Raw genomic sequence first — 23,428 nt, 5'->3', positions numbered from 1 at the left:
GCAACTCTTTTAATTAAATTACCTCGTCTGTTAATAAATTCACCCCCCTCCCCTCCACTTCTCCACCTCTCTTCTTTCCTCATTAATATCCCCGATTAATTTGTTTTGACGGGCGAGCTCGCTGCAACAAACAGCAATCTTAGAAGATGGGTGGGTGTCCCCCCATCGCGAAAAAGAGATAACCTCGTTCGCCGATCGATGAGTTTCCACGCTTCAGAAAAGTCCTGCTCCTTCTCTCTCTCTCTCTCTCTCTGTCGTTCATCCACGGTGAACCAGAAGCTCGTTGGTTGGCTGCGACACTTTTCGTGTTCTCACGGAGCCGATAAATCTCTTTCTCTCACCCCCGTGAAAACGAGAGTTCCTCCTCGTGGAATCGGGGGGGGGAGCGACCAATGAAAGCCGCGAATGTACGCTCCTTGTCTTCTTTCTTTCTTTCCACGCTCTTCCCTTTGTTCGATGAGGTTTGTTTCGTTTCTGTTCCGCTCGTGTATACTCGAAGGGATGGTTTCAGGGACGGTTTAGAACAGGGATGGATCGTCGAAGAGCGATTCGAAAAAGGGGAGTTTGATAATTTTCGTTCATATATTTGGTATGCTTTAATTGAATTATCTTTCTTTTCATCTATTGAAAGAGAAAGGAAAGGAAAGAACGATCCGATTGGGTCCTCCTCGATGGAGATGAGCGATCTTCTTTTTGGAAAAGGAATGTAAAGTTAGAAGAAATGGTTAGAAAAAATCGAGATGGAAACGATTACACGGGATTCGAGGACGGGCCGAAAGTTTTGAAATCATTCGGATTCCGCGAAAATTTTCGAGACGGTCAAAAGCCGCGAAAGTTGGGGCTAACACATTCAAAGCTTTCAAGATTTGCAGCACTCCCGAGACTTTCCAGCTTTCCGTGCCCATCACGATTCGGATAACATTCGAAATAATTTTAAACTTCACGTCTGCCCCGATCTGGACCAAAGTTTCCGCCAAACTTGTCACGCCCCTCTTAGAAACGCGTCCACGGGACAAAACTCCATTCCAAAGGAGGAGGAGAGGGGAGGAAAATGTTTTCGACTGTGAGAAATCTGCATCCCGCGTTTACGCTTCGATTCTGGCTGAACGTCACTCTACTCTAAAACTCCTCTTCGAAAAATTAATAACAATGTCGTTCGTGAATTTTTTAAACGTACAACTTAGTTGGAAAAAAATTAGAAACAATCGTTTACGAATTATATTTATTATTGGCCGAGGTGAATAAGATTTGGAATTAAAAGGTATAAGATAGAAATAATAAGATTATTTTTTTAAATAATACATCCGTCTGATAAGTGTTTCATCTGTGAATTTCTACAATCCACTTCCAACTCCTCTTGACAGCGAATTCACGAGAAGAAGTAATTCCATTTTTTTAATCCACTCGTCGATCAAATACATTCATTTAACCATTATCGAAATAGCTTTCAATCTATCACTCACGTTTCGAAAATATCTTCAAATTAATTCCCAATCCTCTCTCTTCTCATTTCGTTTCAATTTTCTAAAAATATTAATTCCTCCTTCACTTCTAGAAAAAAAAAAAAAACAGGAAAAAATCCACAATCCAATAAATTTCCAACAATACCGTATATTTTCCGTGGGATCACGAGCGATTTTACCGCTCGATAGAACGGCGGATTTCTCGTCGAGCGGAAGCGACGCATCCGTGGAAAACTTCCGACATTCGTAAGTAACGGGTAACGAGTGACAACTCGAACCGATCGGCCCTTCCTCCTCCTCTCTTCTTCTGTTGGAAGGGAAGAGGGTAGAGCAAGAGATAAAGAAAAAGTTTGGAAACAGGAAGGAAAAATCCCATTCGTCTCGGGCCCGAGAGTACGGAAAAATTCCGGAGATTCTAATAAAACTTTCACGGGTGCTCGAACCCGGCGAATGGAGTCCTGTCCCCCCTCCCCTCCCATAGTTAAATTCGAGATTATCAGGGGTAGATAACAGGAACGAAATGAAATGTTATAGCGTTCGGGTATAGCGCGAGCCGGGTGGATTCAACGTGTTCGGGGTTTACGGGATGCCATCTTAGAGATGTCGAGGCTCGAATTAATTACCGCTGGTTCGATTAATCAACGTCGCTTCAACGGGTGCGTTTGAATCCTGCCCTCCGATATTCTCGACGATATCGCTGAACCTAAGACTATAACGTACTACTGGATGGAATTTTAGAAATATTCCGGATTCTTCTTTTTCAGAATTGCTTCTGCCTTTCGATGAACAGAGAATTATTATTCCGATGCAAATTCGAGTATTTGGTAAAAATCAGAGATAACATTCTTTCCTCGATAACATTGGTGATAAAATATACGAGGATATTACGATCAAATAAAAAGCAAGTTGGAACCATTGTTAAGCTAGGTCGATTAGAAGATTAAAACCCCCGTGCGTGCGATACAGATCACGCCAATAAACGTTGCTACAAACAATCCTGCAAAAAGAGAAAGAAAAAAAAAAAAGAATCCGAACGAACACGCGAAATCTTTTCACTCGAGGAGGAAGAGCATCGACGAGACACGCATCTCGCACACGCGCAACCCTTCTAAATTGAAATTTCCATACGAAAGCCGGGATACAAGTTGCCATCGACCGACCCCCTGCTGGCAAAAACGAAAGGAAAGGAAATATATTCGTTTCTAGAATTAGATACACGTGGAAAGCAAAAGGGGAAAATAAAAGAAGAGGGAAAAAAAGAGAAAGGAGGGGAAGAAAAATGGAGAAGGGAGGGGAGAGGAGCGCGAAAAGGGATAAAACGGCGCAGAGAGAGGCAATTACGAGTAACGGGAGGAATTACGAACGATTCGAAAAGCTTGTATACAAACAAGCGAGTGGAACGAGCTTTTCGAAGCTTACACGCGCCGCGCCCGATAACGATATCGCCTCGCCAATTCGCGACAGTGGGCCACCACCATCGGCCCGGTACACGCCGATTTACACATCGTCGTTCGCGCAGTTGTAAATTCGTTAATTAACTAAGGTAATTGCACCTGTAGCCCGGTAATGCATTCGCCCTGAATGGACTCGAACACGGCCGCCGCGAGTTCAATTTGAATATAAGTAGCCTGCTTCGTGAGGTTTCCACGTGACGAGTTTCGTTTTTGAGCCATTTTCGAGAGGGAAGTAGAGCAGTGACGGGTAGAAGGATGGTTAACAACGGTTCGTCGGTCGAAAAAATTATGCACGTGAAAGTAATCGATCGTGAAATCGTAAAGAGAAAAAATATATATACTTTAAGGTATTATTGAAAGAATTTATTCTTTTAATAATGGTGGATATATCGATAGAATTTTTTCTCTTGAAAAATAAATCCGTAAATATTATTATTTTGCAATCAAAATAAAATTCTGATTACCGTTAAACGATGCAAACATTCACAATTGTATTCACAATTTCACAATCGTAAAGAAGATTCATTTGCAATGCAAATAATTATATATACGTCACGGCAAAATAACTTTTCCGATAAACGAATAAACGAAACATTATAAAAGTCAATAATCCCTCCAATCTTGAATGGCCTTGAATCTTTGGCACTATTCATCTAATTATTCCTGTCCTCCTAAGAAAAAAAAAAAATAAATAAATACACGAACGAACGATGAGACAGAGATTATACAGAAGTAAAAAGTTTTTTCGCAAAAGCGGTTCTCCTCGAGAATGAAGGGAGGATTCTAATTACTTCTACTTTAGTCGTCAAAAGAACGGAAAATTCCATCCCCCCGTTAAAGGGAGAATTAAATAGAATTCACCTTGCCTGGCCCACGGGCCAAAACGTGCCGCGCGCTTTTCCACTTATCAACCGACTCTCTCTCGTCCGACTAAACACGAAAACAGTGGAGAAAAAGGTGGTACACAACTGTCGAACGAATCAACGTGGCCAACGTTCCAACGCGAATTAAATTACTCCACTTCAAGGGACCTGCCCTCCCTCCTCCCCCTCTTCCCCGCCATTTCGAGTCCAATTAAACGCGAAAACTTGGGCGAGGGATGAGACAGATGTCTCTAACTAAATTCCACTTTTCTTTCCTTTTAAAAGGAGAAAACTCGCACGATCCTCCCCCTCCACTTCCCATTCCGCCCTCATTTTCTCGATCGAAAGAGGGGAGGCGAAGGAAACCGCGTGGGCCATAAAAGAAAATTTACAACGGCGGCGTTAGAAGTTGGAGGAGGGGTGGAAATATCGATCGAGGGGGAGGGTACCGAAATGGTGGGTCGTGAATTATTAATTAATAGAGGGACGCCAAGAAACGCGGAGGAAGTTTCAGAAGGAGGAGGAGGAGGAGGAGGAGGAGGAAGGAAGAACAGGATGGGAATCGGTTTTTCGTCCCAACTTCTCGATGAAAAATAAACTCGCAGGGGCGATTAATCCTCGGATTGATCGAGCCAAACTACTACCTCTTCCAACCTTTCCAAGCCCCTATATTGAATTCCTCGGCCTCGAATTTCCGGCCCCAACTTTTATATAAACCTCGAAATGGCGGTGGATCACGGAACGAAACGAAAATCGGCCGTCTCGTTTCAGATTCGTTACGGTGTGTGTTCGAAAGCGTTTAGTGGGGCCGGCGATTGTTGCATCGGGGTTAATGGGCGGTTTAGGAAATAGAGGTTGAAAAACGATTTTTGTTGCTTCGTGGTTGATACTGGCGATCTCTCTCTTTTTCTATATATATACATAAAACTTTAAATTAAATAGACGAAATACGCGCATATGCAAATGTATTCCGACAGAAATGCAATATAAACACCAATGAAATCGATGCTTGAATGAACAATAAAGTTTCCTAATTATCTTCGCCATATCTAACAACAATATCAAACTTCTTTCAACAACCTGTCAAAGATCTATCTCTTCAAACATCATCAAAATTTCACCTAATTTATCAGCCATATAACCATCAAACTTTCCTCTCAAACCCTCCTCCATCGTTAACTCTTCCTTCCAATTCCTTCGTTGACGCGTTTTCAAAAGAAAGAAAAAAAAAAAAAAAAAATTACGGAAAATTAGGAAACTCGTCCACGGATTTTCGGTTTCGGAAATCCGTACCGCGCCATATTTGCCCTCTCGAGCTGTGGTAATGCATGCGCGCAATCCAACCGGCTGCTGGATGAACTGGAGATCGGAGAGAGAAAGACACAGAGAGAGAGAGAGAGAGAGAGAGAGAGAGAAAGTTGGTTTTCCGGAAACGTACTCTATGCATACATGCATGTTCAACACCTGCGAACCACGGTCCAGGCCCGGCCAGGATGTTAAATTACGGCATTTAAATAATTTCATTTAATCTTTGCGCCGCGGCACCGGCTCCCGCGCACGTCCCTCCTCCACTTGCTTCTTGCGATTCTCACCCTCCTCGTGCTTCGACGCCCGAAATATTTTCCCCGTGTAATTTCGCGGGGACCGCCGAGATGAGCGCCTTTTCCACATCTTCTCGTTACATCCTGTTTCGTTGCACGAGGTGGCGAGGGATCAGAGATGAAGCGATGAAACGATTTCAACACCAGGGATCGTTGGCCACCCTCCCGTTTCCAAGCCCATCGTCTTCCTCTCCCCCTGATTTTCCCGGAAATTTCGAGAGGGACGTCCTTCTCGTTTCCCTTTTCTTTCTTCGCGCTCGATCGAGTTAATTATCGGGGAAATTTCCAAAGATCGATCGATTAATCTTGTCCCGCTCACTTTGACGATTTTTCGGTTGTTATTATTCTTTTGGAATTGGGAATTGGAAAATTTTCAAGAATTCGGGGGTGATGATTAAATCTTTGTTACATATCAAGTCTTCGAGTGAATAAAATTGAAATAATCGGAGAAAATTAGTTCGACGAATCGTCGATTAAACTTAATTAATCCACTTTTATTCTCTCCGCTTAGAAAACGATCGATCAATATTATTGTTATGTTCATGGATCAGGTTGCGAAAGTAGGGACGTTAATTAAAATTTCCTTGCTCGGCCAAAAACAAACTACCCGTTTCCTCGAAGTCAACAACAAACGGATCGAGAAACAACAACCGCGTCTATACAAAAGTTTCATTTTCTCGATACACCGGCGGATCATCTTTTAATCCTCCCCTTTCCATAATCTTTCATCCATTTCACGATAGCTCGAAAAAATCGCGAGCATTTCAAAAAAAAATCCATCCAGCCTTTGTTCCAGGCTTCCTCCTCGAGGATTGTGTCGCGTTTTAAGTCAACGTTGATCCTGTTCGCTAACCGTAAGATAAAGACGGAAAGTGGACCGGCCATTTACATGTTTATTTCGCTTTTTTTAAATTCCGACTAGGTTTCCTCGGAAAGGAGAAGCCTTTCCATCCAGAAATCGTTCTTTTCTTTCTTTCTTCATCCAACATCTTTTCTTGCAAAAAGCACATCGCTGCCTTCTCGTTTCCTCCTCGTGAAAATTAATGAATTTGCCGTGGAAGTAGAAAAAAAAGACAAATCATAAAATAGAATTTCATTTATTGAGGTTAATAATAGAAGAATTAATAAAAATTACCGATATTGAAGGAAGAAAGCGTCTCGACTTTTATGCGAATACTCGTAGAATAGCGCGAGAAATGCAGAGAATCGAAAAATACACGAAGGACCAAACGTTCGTAATAAACCAAATACTCGAAAAATCTGTTTTCTTTTTTCCCATTTTCCTTGTTTCTTGGAAAAGGATTTATGACGCGGTCGTATGTGTCATCCCCCATGGAAGAGAAAATCCCTGCGACACGTGTACGTTCGCGTCATTCGCACCGACCGTGTCGAAAGAATTTTTTTTACATTTCAAAACCGATATTTTCCACCGCGACGAATGGAACGTGTACAAACTTTCAATTTCAATACCAAGTCGCTACTCTTCGATCGCAGATCGATGAAGGGAGAAAAGAAAAAAATCGGCGAGATATACGATTATTCATTCGCTCGTAAAGAGAATCGTTTCAGGCTTATTAGATGTTTCGCCTTACGGATGTTTTATATTTCGTTTGATAAAATATTATAAAATTTAACGAACGGCAAGCATTGGAGGAATGTTTTATGGAGGGGAGAACGAGGGTGAAACGTGCGTGCACTGCAAACAGGTACGAGAGTAAAGCGTGTTCCTCGCGATCGTAAGGAAATTCAGCAATTTCGTTATTTTCTTCGAGATACTCGAATATAACTTTGAATATAAATATTCGCGTCTCCTTACTTTTTTCCTCTTCTTCCAACAATCTTCGATCTATATATTTATTCAGCAATAAACCTCTAAATATTTTTGACATTACCGCCTTCCATTATTATATTATCCAATATTATCCGACATTAACATTTTTATAACAATCGTGCTGAAAAATATCCGCTTCTACTTTGTATTTTTGATAACTTGGAATTTTCGCGAAAAAAGAAATTCTTTAAAACTCTTCTCTTCTTACAACTTCCAGAAAAGATGAAAAGGAGAAAAAGCTCATCGATCAAATTCATATCCCCCGAATTTTCGTGGATACTATTACTATTCACCGGGGGATGAGGATGTTTTCCATTTCATTCCGTATATTCCGCGAAAATAATATTCTTGGGCAGAGGAGTCGAGGATACAGAATCGAATTAGAAATTGCGTCCCGTTCAGATTCTCGAGATCATTCGGGAGCGGCCGCCTTATTTCATACGTACCGGCTACGAATAATATTCCCGGCTGTTCGAATATTCATTCCCTTCTATTTTATTCACGGACTCGTCCTACTTTCGCCTTTTTTTCTTTCCTTCTTTTTCCTTTCTCTTTTTTTTCGAAACTCTTGTTGCATCTCGCCCCCGGAAAAATAATACTATGGGCTTGGTACCAAGACAAGACCTTCTCTCTTCTTTCATTTTTCAACCGGTGAAAGCGATTAAAAAAATCCAATTCGCAAATATTTGATATTGTGAAAGCGAGATAATATAAAAAGAAGATTGATTCGATAGATTTGATTGTTAAATACATTAATAATATTCGAAAATCATTTTGACGTTATCAGTTTTGGGAAATATTGAAGAGATATTTTGCGTGGCTGTTTTAATTCTTATAATTTTAAAGATTCGAATGGATATCGTGATAATTGGTTTTTCATATTTCGTGAAGAAATTTCTCTTTTAGTCATGAAATAAATCAAATCGTAGTAATAATAGCTGAATACCTGTCGCGAAATTACTTTATTTTACGTGCAACTATAATCCCTGGATCGGGCTACGTTCCAGAGACCGCGTTAAAGACAGAGCGATAAATTCAATTATTTATCCACGGAACATTGGTGAAACTAGGCGGAATTGTGGTCAGTTCTCGGTTCGTTTGTTAAATTAGAGACATTCTTGACATTCTATCCCGAAACGATGTTTGGATGCGCCCGTATCTCCCGTAACAAAATTTTATCTAGATGTGCCTTTCCGACTGATTTCAATAAAAATATTTCTAACTAAAAATGTACTTATATTATTATATTATTATTCATATAAATGAATAATTACGTGTAATTACGATTGGAAACGAAGATAATTTATTCTAATATAAAATAACATACTTGCCCAATAAGAAAGAATTGAATTTTATTGAAATCAAAATTCTCAAAATTTCAACATTTTCCTAATATTTCGTAATTTAGAAGAAGGAGAAAAAAAGATGCTTAAACGTGCTTAATTATAAAGTTTTTAAAAGAAATTAAGGGATAGATCTAAAAACAGGAAATTCTGTGCCCCCATTTCTGGCTCGTGACAAGACGAAAGGTCTAAATGTCATACGCGATGGAATCCGCGACATTAAATATTCATAACGCCGCGATCACGAGAGTGAAGAGAATAGACGTTGTTCCACAACCGCTATCAAATGTCATAGAAATGTTAACGTTGAAAGGAAAATTTTTACTCTTCCCACTCCTGTGGAATACGCATTATAGCCGTATATTTATACTCCTGGCATTCCGCGGTTCCTATTATTTTCACTATTAAAATTCCCAACAAATTTCAAGCCACGTTATCTTTCGTATTAACACTCGCGTTTACGTATAATTGAAATAAATATCGAATATTTGTATTTATTTGCGCGCAGGAAATAGTGTATTAAAATAATTTCATTTTAAATAAAAAATATATCTATTTTAATAAATTCAAGGCAAAAGTTAATGTAAAATAAACAAAATTCTTGAAATTGAAATATCTTCCATCTCGGTTTCTATATTACATTAAATATTCACGCGATTTTAAATCTCAAAATTTCGTTTCATTCATCCAAAAAATACGAATTAGAACTTTCATCGAGCAAGAAAAATTCGATTTTCGATTCGATGCCAAGTATTTCAAGTATTCTCTCTTCTAATAGAAGAAACGGGAAAGAGATACGATTAAAATCCATTAATCTTCAGCGAGATGGCGGCACTATGGAGTCGCGGCTCGGTCAATCTTGACCCCTAAATCAGGCCAACGCGCATTTATATTTGTTTCGTCGAATAACAGTGGCGTGATTGTTGCCTTTTATTCGAATTTTTATGAAATAAACCTGGTTCCAGCATTGAATAAGAGGTCCGCTTAATAAATTTCAAAAGAACCCTTTACAGCCTTAATATTCACTGTTCGTCGCTTTGGAATATCTCGAAAATATGTATAAAAAAAAAAAAAAAAAAAATAAAGAAATATTCATATTCGATGAATAAGGGTAGTGACACGAGAGCCGAACGATTGTCCCATTGTGACGAGAGAATTCTTTTGCTCCAGAAACTTCTTAAAATTGTTCTTATTACGTGTGATAAGAATTGAATATTGTTCATTTCGTATAAATTGATACGAAATACCACCCCTTTTATTTAAAATAAAATATAACCATTATTATTCTGTCGATAGATATTCAAATCGAATTTACGAAACATTGTTATTTTCCAAATTCAGAAATTTATCGACAGTAATTCGAATGATATTGCAAATTTTTTCTTATAAATATCAATCACTTGTATATATTCGATTGAAAAGATTACCGAGAAAATGTCAATCGTATATTTTACACGTATTTTCGATACACAAAGTAGCGATTCGTAAAATTATTTAGTTTCATATTTTAAAATTTTTCCAATAAATACGTAGAGCGTTCTTTTTACTTTCCTTCTTTCTTTCATATAGGAAGGAAAAAAAGTATCGAAGGATCCGATCGTCGCGTTGAATCTCGACATTTTCCACCCGGTAAAAAACGAAATGAAATCGTCGAACGTATGATGCGTCCTGGTGAATTACCACACGACAATATTGGAAAAGGTGAAATTACGAGGCATTACGATGTTATTTATGTGCAATTATTTTTAATTACTCCGCGATACTCGCCCATTGTTCGTTTGATTAAATGAAGGGAGTTTTATTTTTCTTTCTCTCCCCCTTTCTCTTTTATTCCATCCCCCGGATATTTATCGTCGATTGTGATATTCATGATGAGAAATAGACAAATATTTTCCTTGAATCGAGGAATTTCCATTCAACCGCGAACTACTCTTTTCATCTCTTTCAAAAATTATAATACACAATCCTAAAAAACATTTAATCTTTGTCATTCGAATCGTTACTTGTCAAAATACAAGTCCAAGTTTAAAAATTACCCCTTCTCTAAAAAATGGAATTTTAATCGCACGTGAAGAATAAAACGAAAAAAAAATGGGAACAAACCAGTTCAACAGCAGCAGGAATTTACGCAGGGATGTTTTGTTCATCCGCGATACTCGACACGTAGGTACGATTGTTCCAACGAGATTCGTCAAGGTCAACGGTACACTCCACGTCAAGTGGGCAGGGGAGAATCGAATGAAAGGAATCCCGACCCCTTTGTGTCAGATTGCCTTCCCCAGTGCATTGTCGAACGCACGAGTCTGGGTCAAAGGGCAGCTCTGTTGGCCTTGCACGACCCTCGCAGGGCGAAGCCGGGAGCGGAGACTCGAAACGACAGCGGATTCGGGCACAATGGGTGGGATAGATTGTTTTCTCTCGGGGAGATGTCCAGTGTAACAAACGAGGGGAAATGTAGATTCGTTTTCTATTTTATTAACGCTGCGTCTTCCTCGACCCTCGACCTCTCTCGTCGGAATGAATGAACGAGTGCGAAGCAAACGAGGTGACTGATTCCGAATCTCTCGAAATAATTCGTGCATTTTCGCAATTGCAATCGTGAAATTTTGTTTCGTTTCGTACACGCGTATTTTAATTAGAAATGATCTCATCGAAATATATTCAAAGGGGTGTACGTATCTATCGGAGCTTAAAATATATTTTAGTAAATATTGAACGGGGTGTAAACGTATTTTTATATCTTCGACACGATCTAAAACACGCTAATATTGAATAATATCGGTTATTTGTTAGAAAATATAAATTAAATCGTTAAGCTTATTAGAGCGCGATCATTTTCTATTTTTCGAAGAAAAAGAAAAAGAAAATGACTGAACAAGTTGGCAAATTAAAAATTCTCTCTCGTGACAAACGACAAACAACAACTTTTTACTCGAAGTAGCACTCGTTCAACTTATTTGCTCTCAAACAAGAACGTTCCGAGATAAACGTCTCTCGAAATCATCGGTGTCGTTCAACGAGAGATTCTTAATTAACTCCCTTGTGCTCGTGGGATAAGCAAGATACACCCTCCTCCCTCTCGTTGTAACGAGTGTATCATTAAGTCTCTGGTGGATACGTCACGGTGTAAAAGGGAGAGCCGGCAGAAATTTCATTTTCACTTCGAAATAGTACTTGCACAGGGGCGGAAAAGTGCTCTTCAAGTGTTGTACGAGGCAAGGCGACCAGTTGCGTACCAGCGTACCACTTTCACAGGGGACGACTTAATCCCCTAGCATTCCGGATTTTTCATTCATTCGTGAATACACTACATTTGGAAACTTCCTTTTCTTCTATATTTCACAGATATACAGAATATTCATTACTTCGAAAATAATTCCATCCAACACTTTTCGTAATCCCTTCGTGGATATTCAAAATTTCGATTCGTATCGATCCATCGTATCTTATTCAAAACTTCCTCGAGAACGAGTTCTAGGAGAATTCTAGACGAATATATTAAAACGTCACGATGCCTCTATTAATTTCAATTCAATAATTCCCATCAACGCAGCTCAGCCACTTCTCCATCAATTCTTCGCCCGTCGTATTTGCCCGGCACAATATTGACTCTGCAACAAATTATACAACACCGCCCGCGTCTCCTACATCTATCCACTGCGTTTCCTATCCAACGTTGTATCTCGTGGAGGGGAGGAGACGATATTTTTCCCCGATACCGGCCTCGAGACGAAATCAAGGATACGTCGTCGTGACTATGGATAGACGAGGATACGATAGTATATATATATATATATATCTACGAAGGGTGAGTCCGTTATTGGTTGTAAAAACGGGTCGAGGCATCTGTACGCGATATGAGGCCTCGATGCACCCTAAAAATCCACTCCTGAGCCCCATCGACGACTGTAATAAGTCACACTGGCTCCCTGATCTTATAAACCCGTGGCTGTTGGGCGAAATTCAACTACCGATGGAGGGATCAGGGATGTGGATTTTCGTTCTCTCCGTTGAGTTTCGTTTCCTCTTTCATTCGTGGCACACAACTTTTTTTTGGAAATTTGAGCAACGTAGGAATATTGAATAAAACAAGTTTCTAAATTTTGCAAAATTCCCGATGTTAAATCCTCAAAATAAATTCTAATCTAAAATTCCGATTTCCAAGATAAATTTTAAATACGCTGCACAAATTTCCATTGGAAGATGGTAATCAAAACGATCAAGATAGAAAATCTACGATATCCCAACACGAGAAGGGATATATGGAAATGTAAATTGGAATTTTGTACTTAAAGATTCCAAGTATTCAGCTTCGAGGCTCCGAGCTGTGCACGTCAACGTGGGACGAGATTTGTCGTGGAAAAAGTTCGCTCGATAAAAAAGGAATTCGAGCGAAACGAAAATTTTCTCGAGAGGAAAAGCTTCTACACACGGATAGCGCCTTAAAGCCCCCTCCCCTTTATACGGCACTGTTCCTCTTGTGGCAGCTGGCTCGCACGGAGGAACAACACTAAACTGGAGCCTCGCGCGATCGTATCGGGTGGCCGTTCTTATTTTTAATAAAAACTCCACGGTGCGGCGAGATTAAAAAATTCGTGCCGGCGCCACGAGCCACTCGATGGCCTCGTAACTTAAAATTAAGAAAATTAGGCGACCCTCCCTCTCAACCGGAAGGCGATCACGGTTTCCGATCCTTTCTGAATCCCGAAACTTGTTCGCTCGCTTCGAAGATGATGGGAATTGGATCAATGCGCTTCTCGATATTTTTCCAATATTCACGAATTTTATTTTTTCCCTAAATAATCAAACGATCTATCGAGAAGAAGTTGAAGAATTTTGAACAAGGTAAAACAGATATAAAATTCTATCATCATTTTTTACTTATTTTTACTTTTGAATTCGCTTTTAAATCTCGAGCCAAAGAGAATCGAAGTTAAACGAGCTTCCTCGATAAAAGTGAAATTTCCTTGATGAAAGAAATCAAGAATCAATTAATAATTATAAGTTATCATTCACAATCGAGCATTGATGAATGGAAAATACTTATGGGATGATTTAATACATATCTGAAAAAAATCTGCCAGAGTTAAAATACAATAATAAGATACAATGTTAATATCTTTTTTGAAAGAAATAGATAATGAAGACAGAGAGAGAGAGAGAGAGAGAAAAGAAGGATTATAGAAAAGTGTCCAGCCACGATTTATCGTTATCGAATCTTCTTAATATGGTCCGAGCGTATCAGGGAACTTTTTCAATATTAGCCCTACCGTAGACAACCGGAGAAAGAGTGATTTTTAACGCGGAATCTTTCCGATATCTCATTATTCCGTCGAGTTCTCGAAAGAACGGAACGTTGCCGAACGACGAACTTGACGCAATCGATTGTGAAATCCTCGAATATTAATGGAAATTAATTCGTCCCGATTAATTTCTCTTTCTGAGCAGGCTGGTATCGGTATCGATTCGCAATTACACACCCGATTACTTTATCCGGCAACACGGAAAATTGATGGAGAATTCCTTTCGAGATCAGATCTTCCCAGAAATCAGCGAAAATAAAAATTATTCACAGGGAGGAAATTTAATTTAATTTAACTTTCCCGTTAAAAAATCATCTTCAAACTTGCTTCTCTTTTTTCTTCCTTCCTTCCTTCCTTTCTTTTCCTTCTCGACAGAGAGATTCGATAAGAATCGCGTGTATAAGTATCGCGTTGAATCTGGATTCTTAATGCTTCGTGATTTCGCGAGTTGACACGCTCTGAAAATCTTCCCCTGTTAGTTGAATTACCGAAGGATTTACGTGGATTAAGGACTTACCTGAAATTCCGTCGTAGGTCCACCATTCGTCCCAACTGGCCTCGGATTCTGTAAAGCAACGAAACAAACTGTTATCGAAGTGTTTCGAACTCGATTACGCGTTTCATTAACGCTTAATGATCCGTTTATAAACGATAAATGTTTAAATAAAAAATATCACGAGAAAATAACAATTGCAAATACAATTATATACATCTTTATATTTTTTCCATTAAAATTATTCTCTCTTCTTAAGAAATTTGATTGTAAAAATTGTCCTTTTTTTTTTTCTTTCTCCATATCGAAACTAATTGGAAAGTAAAGATACGTGTAAATGGGTTTAACCGAGGTGTAAAAAGCGAAATATCTTTCTTGCGCCGCAAAAGTGAATTAACGCGTGGTGGAATTTGCCAGTTTCTTAGAGGCCGCATATCTTTAGAAAGTTCCGATGGAAAGTTTAAAGCGCTACGAGGAAGTAGCGAGGAGCATCGATCAATCGAACTTCTCGGCATCGAGAAATGATCGATCAATCGATTCAGGCCCGGAATCGAAATTGAGCGCGTTCAATGGAGTAATTGTAACTTTCGAAACGCGAAAGGAGCGAGGAAATGTTTCTTTCGAAAAATTCGATGATTCGCGAAACAAGTACGTTTAATTCAAATAAAAAAAAAAGATGGATCGATATTTTGCATTATACAATCTCTCTCAATATTATTATTTTTTACAAAATAAAATAAACGGAATTCTTTCAAAAATATTTCGGTATTCTCATTTTTACTTTTACTCGAACTCACTGATAACTCATTGAAATCATCATCGCCTTTCTTAAACACCGATTTCGAAAAAAAAGATAAAAAGTAGAGCCTAGCACATTCCTCTTCTAAAAAAAAAAAAAAGGAAAAAGAGGAGAAAAAGGAAGGGATAAAAATTCCAGGGAAATCTGGAAACGCGATGAGATATCGGATCGGAAACGGTAATCGTTAAATCGCTTAAAATTCAGCGAGCGAGAGTGTCTCGTCTCGGAGCACTCAACGTCCTCATAATTGAATTCTCATTCCACGAGGAACACTTTATCTTCCGCATTACCGCGTCCCTTTCCATATTCATTACTTTTTCCGCCTCGAAACAGCCGGCCGGCACCGAGAGACCACTCGTCCTTTTTATTTTTTTCCACCTCCCCCCTCCCTTTTTTTCCCTATATGCAAATCATCCCGCGTTCCATCCGTGGCGAACGTTTTAATGCCCTGAGCGTATCGAACAGTTCCAGAGATTCCAGCTCCAACAATTATTGCTTCGAACCTAGCTTTCTGTGGTCGACCCTCGTCCACGTGTGAAATACGGCAAATCTTTTTCTACATCTATCTCCGTCTGTTTAACTCATCCACAGAAAATACAACGAGTATACAATTATTTACAAATTCTTTCTTCTAATCGAAATGACGTACTATTCGTTTCTTCAGTGTCTCTTCGTTAATTATATTTCCTTGAAAAAATGCGTTGACAATGATTCGCTCTTGAGCCAATCAAGATCTCAACAGATCCGAAGACGTGGAACGAAGAAGTGAAATTTTTAAAGATGGAGACAAACAAAATTTGTAGATATATTTTTCGAGTTTACAACTCGAAATTGAAATAATTATTGATGGAATTAAAGAAGGAAGGAGGATAGCACGAGACGATTCGTCCAGCGAAAAATGAAATTACTACCAAAACCAGCCTTTTCCACTTATTTCGAACACATATACATATATATATACACACACATGCACACTCTTTCTCTCTAGGTTTACCACGATAGGTAGTCCGGGCCGAGGGTCTGACCAAAGCGCGGCCCATTCCACTTCAGGTGACCCATATTCGATTATCTGGATGCATGCCATCCAAACCCCCGCGTTGTGCAAACTAATTGCCTCAAATTGGAAAACTTTCTCGGCCTCCCCTGATCCCCACGCTCTTCTCCTCTCACCCTCCCCCTCCATTGTCAATCTCAAACGCTTATCTGTCCCATGTCCTGCGCTCGCCACGATCATCGTTCAGAATTCGCCATTCTCCTCCTTTCTTTGTTTCTCCGTCCAGAGATATTAAATTGTTTTCCGATTAATGTTTACCTTGTTACGGAGGAGGAATTTCCAACGATGGATCGAGAAAGCAATATTGTAAATTATCGGGTTTGAATAGAGACAGATGATGCAAATACTCAATACTTCCCTCTCTCTCTCTCTCTTTGCTTCATCGATATTCCAAAAAGTGAAAAATTTTCCACGCGAAGCGAATTCCGAAAACGAAAACATTTTCGGAGGGAGGAATTTGCATTTTTATTTTTCCAAGAGGCTTTTGCTTTTGGACGAAGGAAAAGTGTTCTCCAGCGATCGAAAATAAGAACGGCGAGAAAAGTTATTAAGTTATTATTAATTGCGTGGAGCCGCGTTAAACGAATCGTTTCGCGATGGAAGAAGAGGAAGGGCTCGTCGATGAACATTTCCGGCCAACGCGCGGATGGTTGACGCGTGCACGTCGAGCACGCGAGCGAAAGGAACGAGATATAAAGAAAGAAGAAGAATAAAATGAAGGGAAGAAGTCAAACGAGGGAACAGTGATTTTCTGTTTCTCTTTAATTTCACCTTTTTTACTTGTATTTTTACGAAACCCATTTTCTCGTTTCCTAGTCCAAGTCTCGAAAGTATTTCTTCTTTTTTTCCTTTTTTTACACGCGCGCACGAAGAATGTTTTCATCTACCTTTATTTTTGTTATTGTTTTTTATCGCATTGTTAAAGTGAATTCTTGGACGTTCAATTTTTTCGTGATTTTATTCTCACCGGAAAAACAAGTTTAATTTCACGTGGAATTAATTTCTTCTCCACTAATGTGTGTAAGTATTGCAAAAAAGCTTAATCCATGCGATATTACCATGCAATGTGGAACAATGCTTTGAACAATTCGAAATATATATATGTATATGAATTTCAACATCTAAGATCGATTATTATCGATTATCAAATTCTAAAAATGGAGCCACCTATTTTTAACTACAATTTTATGATTACAAATTAAATAAAAATTCGAAATATCCATTTTTATAGAATCCACTTCGACATAATAGTTTTATCGAATAAAGAGAAATAATCTCGCGATATTTTGAAAAAAACTAGAATAATACTAGTAATTCGATATAATAGTTGAAAGTAAATTCAATATTTTCAAAAAAAAAAAAAAAAACGATACCTGTTCGCGAATAAAAAACGAATGCTTTGTACGAACAAAAAAACAAATTCATCGTTTGTCCTTATATGTTTTCAAACAAAAATCTTTATCGATAAATTGCAAAATACTGAATTGCAGACAACTCGACAAACAGCAACCCCTGTATTTCCATCATTCGTTTCCTAGTTCCTTCAACAGCCATCATCCTCCAATTTTCAGCAACTGAAAATCCACGACTGCATCGACTCCATCGAAAGGAAACGTAAATACGCTTAAAAGCTACTCGAACGATCTCGTCTCCAGTCTGCAAAGCGGGTTAATCGCGTGCCCTAAGGCCGAACGAGATTTCTATTCCTGCATTTTTACTTGCATCCGATTCACGTGCCGATTTCTTTCGATTATCGATTACAAATAAGTAACAATCTATCTAAATTATACTCATGGAAGATTATTGTTGATTCAACAAAAAAAAAATATAAATATTTGAGAGAATTAAAATCAATAACCCTCTCGATTCTTTTAATCGGAATCGATCTTTAAGCAATACTTTCGTTCAATTCGCGTACAGGAGTACATCTTTTTTAAAAGTATCGTATAATTAAAAGATTGTCAAGATCCGCAAGAACCATAAGAATAAAAATTGAAGAAAAAAAAATACATTCCATTTAACCCATCAATTCCAGTTACTAATAAAAACTGGATCGAACGCTTCCAAATTTATTCATTGAAAAAATCCCCTTCCTTCCTCCTGAAAATATGGAAACCCAGCCGCAATGTCTACTAATTATTTCACCCGGTCGAAATTGGAGGAGGAAGTTGGAGAGGCGGAAACACGCAATCGAGCAAACTAACGCATGGAAACCTCTTGACTAGAGGTTTCGTTTCGAAACCGTGCGTTCCATCGCGTGACTTTTCCACGTTTTAACCGCGGATTCGTCGAAGCAGCTCCAGCTTGCGTTTCATCAATACCGTTAATGATAATAAGGTATCTGGGATAATTATGGAACGATTCGAGAGAACGAAACCTGTGCTTGGAAATATCTTCCCTCTGACGGGCTTGCATGGCGAAACACGAGGATTTCCTTGCGCAACGAAACTTGTTATCGCGCCTTCCTCGAGAGAATGCGTGGGTCAATGCCACGACAGAGAGAAAGAGAGAGAATTGTGATTGGCGAATAAAATTGAAAAGATTTCAAATATTTTTTGGAGGGAGTTTGCTCCAAAAATTTTCAGAATAAAAACGAAGAAGATGAGAATTAAGGGAAAAGAGGAATAATAGGAGCTCTCTTCCCGGATTTCACTTCGAATCGCGCGCAATGTTCTTCCAGATAATTATTAAACGAAAATTTCCAAGGCTGTTATAAACAAATATCCAATTAATTTGGGAAAAAATTCAATCTACATTCCACTTACATTACTACATTAAAGAAAATATCACGAGCTCAGAATTTTCCCCAAAATTTCCGAAACCCCAATTTAAATTCATCGCTATTCAAATATTCCTTCATAGAAAAAAAAAAAAAAAAAAAGAAAAAGAGAAAAGAAAAAGAAAAGGGAAAAAAAAGAAAGAAAAATCGAAAGAGAATTTCTTTGCAGAATCTAATTGCAAGTTCCCCTCGAAACCATCCTCGTTAACTCGGCCTGCATCCACGCTCACCTTCATAAACACGCCCCTGTTGACGCATTTAAATATTTCTTTCTCGGCTTGTCCCGGGGTTATTCATTTCCCTCGCGGCTTGGATCAACTTGAACTTTGGTTGTTTAATTATGATAGCTGGACGCGAGTCGAAAGGAAGGTCGAAAAATGAAGGGGAAAAATGAGGGAGATGCGCGGCTGCAAGTCTCGTCTTCCGGTGTAATATGATTTCCCTCTCTCGAGAGCTTTCTCTTTTTTCACGTTTTTCGCTTAAACGAACGCCTCTGAATGGACCAAGCTGACCCGACACCGCCACTTGACGCGCTCTTTGGGCGGCCAAAGCGGAAACGTAATCAACGGGAAGCTCGCACACGTTGCCTCGCGCGGATATCTCGTGCAAAATTCGTCGACAACGAGCGCAGAGCCGGTTGGAAGATTTTTTTTTATTTTTTATTTCCTGGCTAGAAAGTTTGGTCTCTTTGTTTTTCTTTTTCCGTTTGTTTTGTTTTGTTTTGTTTCGCTGATCGTCGGGGATCTGGAGCCTCGATAATTTTCGATAATTTTAAAATGTGAATAATTGGATAATTTGACTCGTAATTTTGCACAGGATATCTGCTTAATGAGTTAAGAAGAGTTAAGAAGATTTTTCCTGATTCCTTTTGGTAAAGAATAGGAGAGAAACGATAGATATTTTATATTTTAAAATTTCGAAGTTAGACTTGTCCAAGGAGTTATCGAATTCCCCTCCGTTTCTTCATTTAACTTATTTTTCGATCCCCTAAAAAATATTTAAAGAAAAAAATTAGATAGACACATGAAATCAAAATTTCCATTACTCGTTTCAAAACCATAGACAAAAATCGAAAGATTACTCCGTTTCCAATACGGATAAAATCCTTCTCCTTTCCTCCTTCGACACAGATCGAGCAAGACTAAACAAAACAAAAAAATAAAAATTCTTATCCAGGAACAACATTAATATAGAAGTAGATCGAGTTACAGAAGGAGAAACGCACAAAGTCACAGCGAAAAAAAATGAATATAATTTCGGGACAAGCTACTCGTATATTATCCCCAGCAATATCCTGAAAGAGAGAGAACGAGAGAGAGAAAGAGTTTTCTTAATCTGGACTTTACCTTTACCCGTGTAGCGAATATGAATTAAAATGTCCGCCAGTGTCCACAACGGTTGAGCCCTTTTTATACGCTCGTCGTTACAAGAGGAAAGAGGGTTTAGAGAAAGATCACGGGGATGTAATATAATTTCCCCCTCTTTTTTTCTCCATCTCCTGCTCCTCCTCCTCCTTCAACAAAAGACGATACCGCGGGATACTTGGAGGATAACGTCCACGCGGTTAACACGCGAAAAAAGGGGGGCAGGCCAACACTGAATTAAACTGCTTCTTTCCTTCGCTTCCTTCGCGCTATCCGAAACAGAATTAATCCGAGAAGCGCGAGCATTGTGTAATGCATTATCCTTTTAATTGCCGTCTTAGCGCGCCAACTTATACCCCGGCCTTTGTACGTTTTAATATTTTCCATTTTCCTCGCTCTCGTTGCAACACTCTTTCAGAGCTGTTTATCACAGCTTTCTGGTATTTTGCATTTTTATTATTCCTATTTTTTCTTTGTTTCTTAAGAATATATACGGACGAATTTTCTCGGGCAAATTTATCTCGAGCTTTTAAAAGGGGAATTGTAATTATTTCTTCGGAAGAGTCGGAAAAGTTTCGAATCTCTGGACAGAAAAAAAAAAGTTTGAAGGAAATAGCATCGTTTCTCGTTAGATTAGAATTTACTACTAAATTCCATTTCCACGACACGAAAATTCCTTTAATCCATCTTGGATTAAAATGACGAAACAGCCTCGACTTGGGATCTCCTTCCAACTTACCAGAGATCAAAATGCGTGCAGATTCGATTCAAACAAAAATCGGTCTAAATTATTAATACCTTTCCATTCCACGACTAGATAAGAATATCTTCGTTTGGACCAAGATTACCTCGCACTCCTACATAAAACCCCAATCTCGATCCACCCGATTTCCACTCTTTCAAAATTAACACGATCAGTCGCTCTTATAAATAATCCTATAAATTTCACTCTATCGAGAAACAAATTTTCCAAAATTATTATTCGAAAGCTCGGATCCACCGCACTTTTCTCGCCGCTCGAGAAATCGAAAGTGCGCTCACGCGATCGTTTACACTTTTTCCCCCAATCGGTAAATTGTCATGCTTGTTACGTGAGCAATCGGTGGAAACCGTTTCTCGCGTCGTTCGTCGCCGTTATCCCCACAGGACGACGCTCCCCCCCGATCGAAATCCTTATCGGCGATACGCACGTACTCGGCACATGTAAACCCGCCTTTAGATCGAAGAGAGGGGGGGGAATAATTTTCTACCGAGTTTTCAATAATTCATGGTACCCGAGGTGTTGGATTATTGGGGCAGAAGGGAATCGGACAGGATACGAGGGAACGATGGCTCGCCGTTTAATAATTCGCCGCATGGCGACGGGTGGATCGAAGGGTCGCTTAACGATCCGTGGTTAAAAAGAATTAAGGGATTATGGATTGGAGGAGCACGACGGCGAGGTTGCTTTGGGAAAATTTAATAAAACACGTGTACGTATTCAGATTTGGCGGAATTTCGGAATTCGGATAATGTAAAATTATTTTTGAGACCGATGTTATTTTTATCGTTTGCTTTTTAACGCAGCTGTATATTTCATTGTTCACCGCTTATTTTTATACGGAGTGGATTAATTTTAATATACGCTGTGTACAGGAAAATCGAAATTAAAAATCGAAGAATATACGAATTGTATAATCTTCATGCATTCTATCGAAATATTTCCCCTCTAAAAATTCCTCTCTCTAAGAATCAACCGTAAAATCATCGAATGTAATTATATAGTATCATTTTATCACTCGCCACTTTGTACCCACTTTGTAGTTCCGAGAACAACTTCTCCAAACACTTCCTCCCATGATCCACGACCGTAAACAGCGGAAAACACCTCCGAATCAAAATTCCGAGCGAAAAAAAGTGGGAAGAGAAGAACTCGACGAAGAGATCGAGTCGTGACAACGTTCCGCCACGAGGATTAATTCGACGCGAGGGAAAGTGGACACGCGGAGCTCTAACCCATGTCGAATCGTATCGAATCGTATCGAATGGAATGGAATGGAATGGAATGGAATGGAATGGAACGGAATGGAATGGAAAGTCGAGGGTTAAGGAAAAACGTCCAGAGCAACTGTCCATCGAAGCACGAATTAAAAGGGTTCTCCTCGATAATTTAAGTAAATATCCGTGGATACAAATGAAAGGCACGTGAGCCTGATACCGATTAAACGCGATATCGATCGAGGCAACAGCCGTACCGAAATTACAGTCCGCCGGACCTCTCCCCCTCCCCCTCTGTTTCGACCAGATAAGACTGGGCAAATAACGGTGTAGATACTATCGGTTCTGCCTTTCTTTTATCAACGGGCATATCAAATAAGTCTATAACTAACCGTGCAGACCGTATCTCCGCGCGGGGAGGGGGGATGGTGTAACCACGCTTCGACTCTGACGGCGCACGAAACATTTCACGTGATATTAATTGGAGCTTGATGCACGACCGATCTCTGGCCAAGAAAATTACGCCCGTCGTGTGCATTTCGATAATTTGGTTAATCGTTTACGTGAACGGTGGAGGAGAAGTTGGGTTTGAAAAAGAGGCGGGATTCCATGTGGAGTTTTTTCGGGAAGAAAGTTCGAAGCGATCGTGTTTCGATATGATTTTCCTTTTTTCCTCTCGGTAATTGTGAGCGAGGAGCGATTGTCTATTGTTGGAGAAATCTCTTTTGAGCGTTGTTTTATGCTGGTAATTGGATAATCGATAAAAGGTGTGAAATAATATTTGTCGCGAATATCTAGAATTTAAATATTGACGATTTCGAAAAAATCGCAATGAAATAAAAGAGGTGTGCATAGGAGAGGGGAAGAAAGTTGTACGAGAAAGGATAAAGCGGACAAAGAGGGTGGGCAAACGAGTGGTCAAATGTAATTTAAAGAAGGGAGAAACCTCTTCTCGCCTTCCATTCCATCCTTGAGAGGAGGGAGAAAAAGAAGGCAGAAAGTCGAGGCTGGTTTATAATTCAGCCCGCATAAGGCAACTCTTCCGCACCCTTCCGACTAAACCCCTCTATCACCTTGTAACGGTCGCAACCCCTCCTGTTTGGT

General features: G+C 39.3%; 1 protein-coding gene across 9 annotated transcripts in view; it reads right to left on the bottom strand.

Annotated features, from left to right (window-relative positions):
- Positions 1-23,428, bottom strand: part of LOC107999596 (carbonic anhydrase-related protein 10) — a 215,566-nt gene that overhangs the window by 71,009 nt on the left and 121,129 nt on the right. For all 9 annotated transcript variants that reach the window (XM_062081780.1, XM_062081782.1, XM_062081776.1 and 6 more), the window contains one exon: positions 14,376-14,423. In XM_062081780.1, coding sequence (XP_061937764.1) covers positions 14,376-14,423 — 48 coding nt within the window. The remainder of the gene's footprint in view (positions 1-14,375; positions 14,424-23,428) is intronic.

Source organism: Apis cerana, linkage group LG11 (assembly GCF_029169275.1).
Source record: "Apis cerana isolate GH-2021 linkage group LG11, AcerK_1.0, whole genome shotgun sequence".
Lineage (NCBI taxonomy): Eukaryota > Metazoa > Arthropoda > Insecta > Hymenoptera > Apidae > Apis > Apis cerana.
The sequence above is the reverse complement of the archived record's forward strand: the minus strand, read 5'-3'. Positions and strand labels throughout refer to the sequence as shown.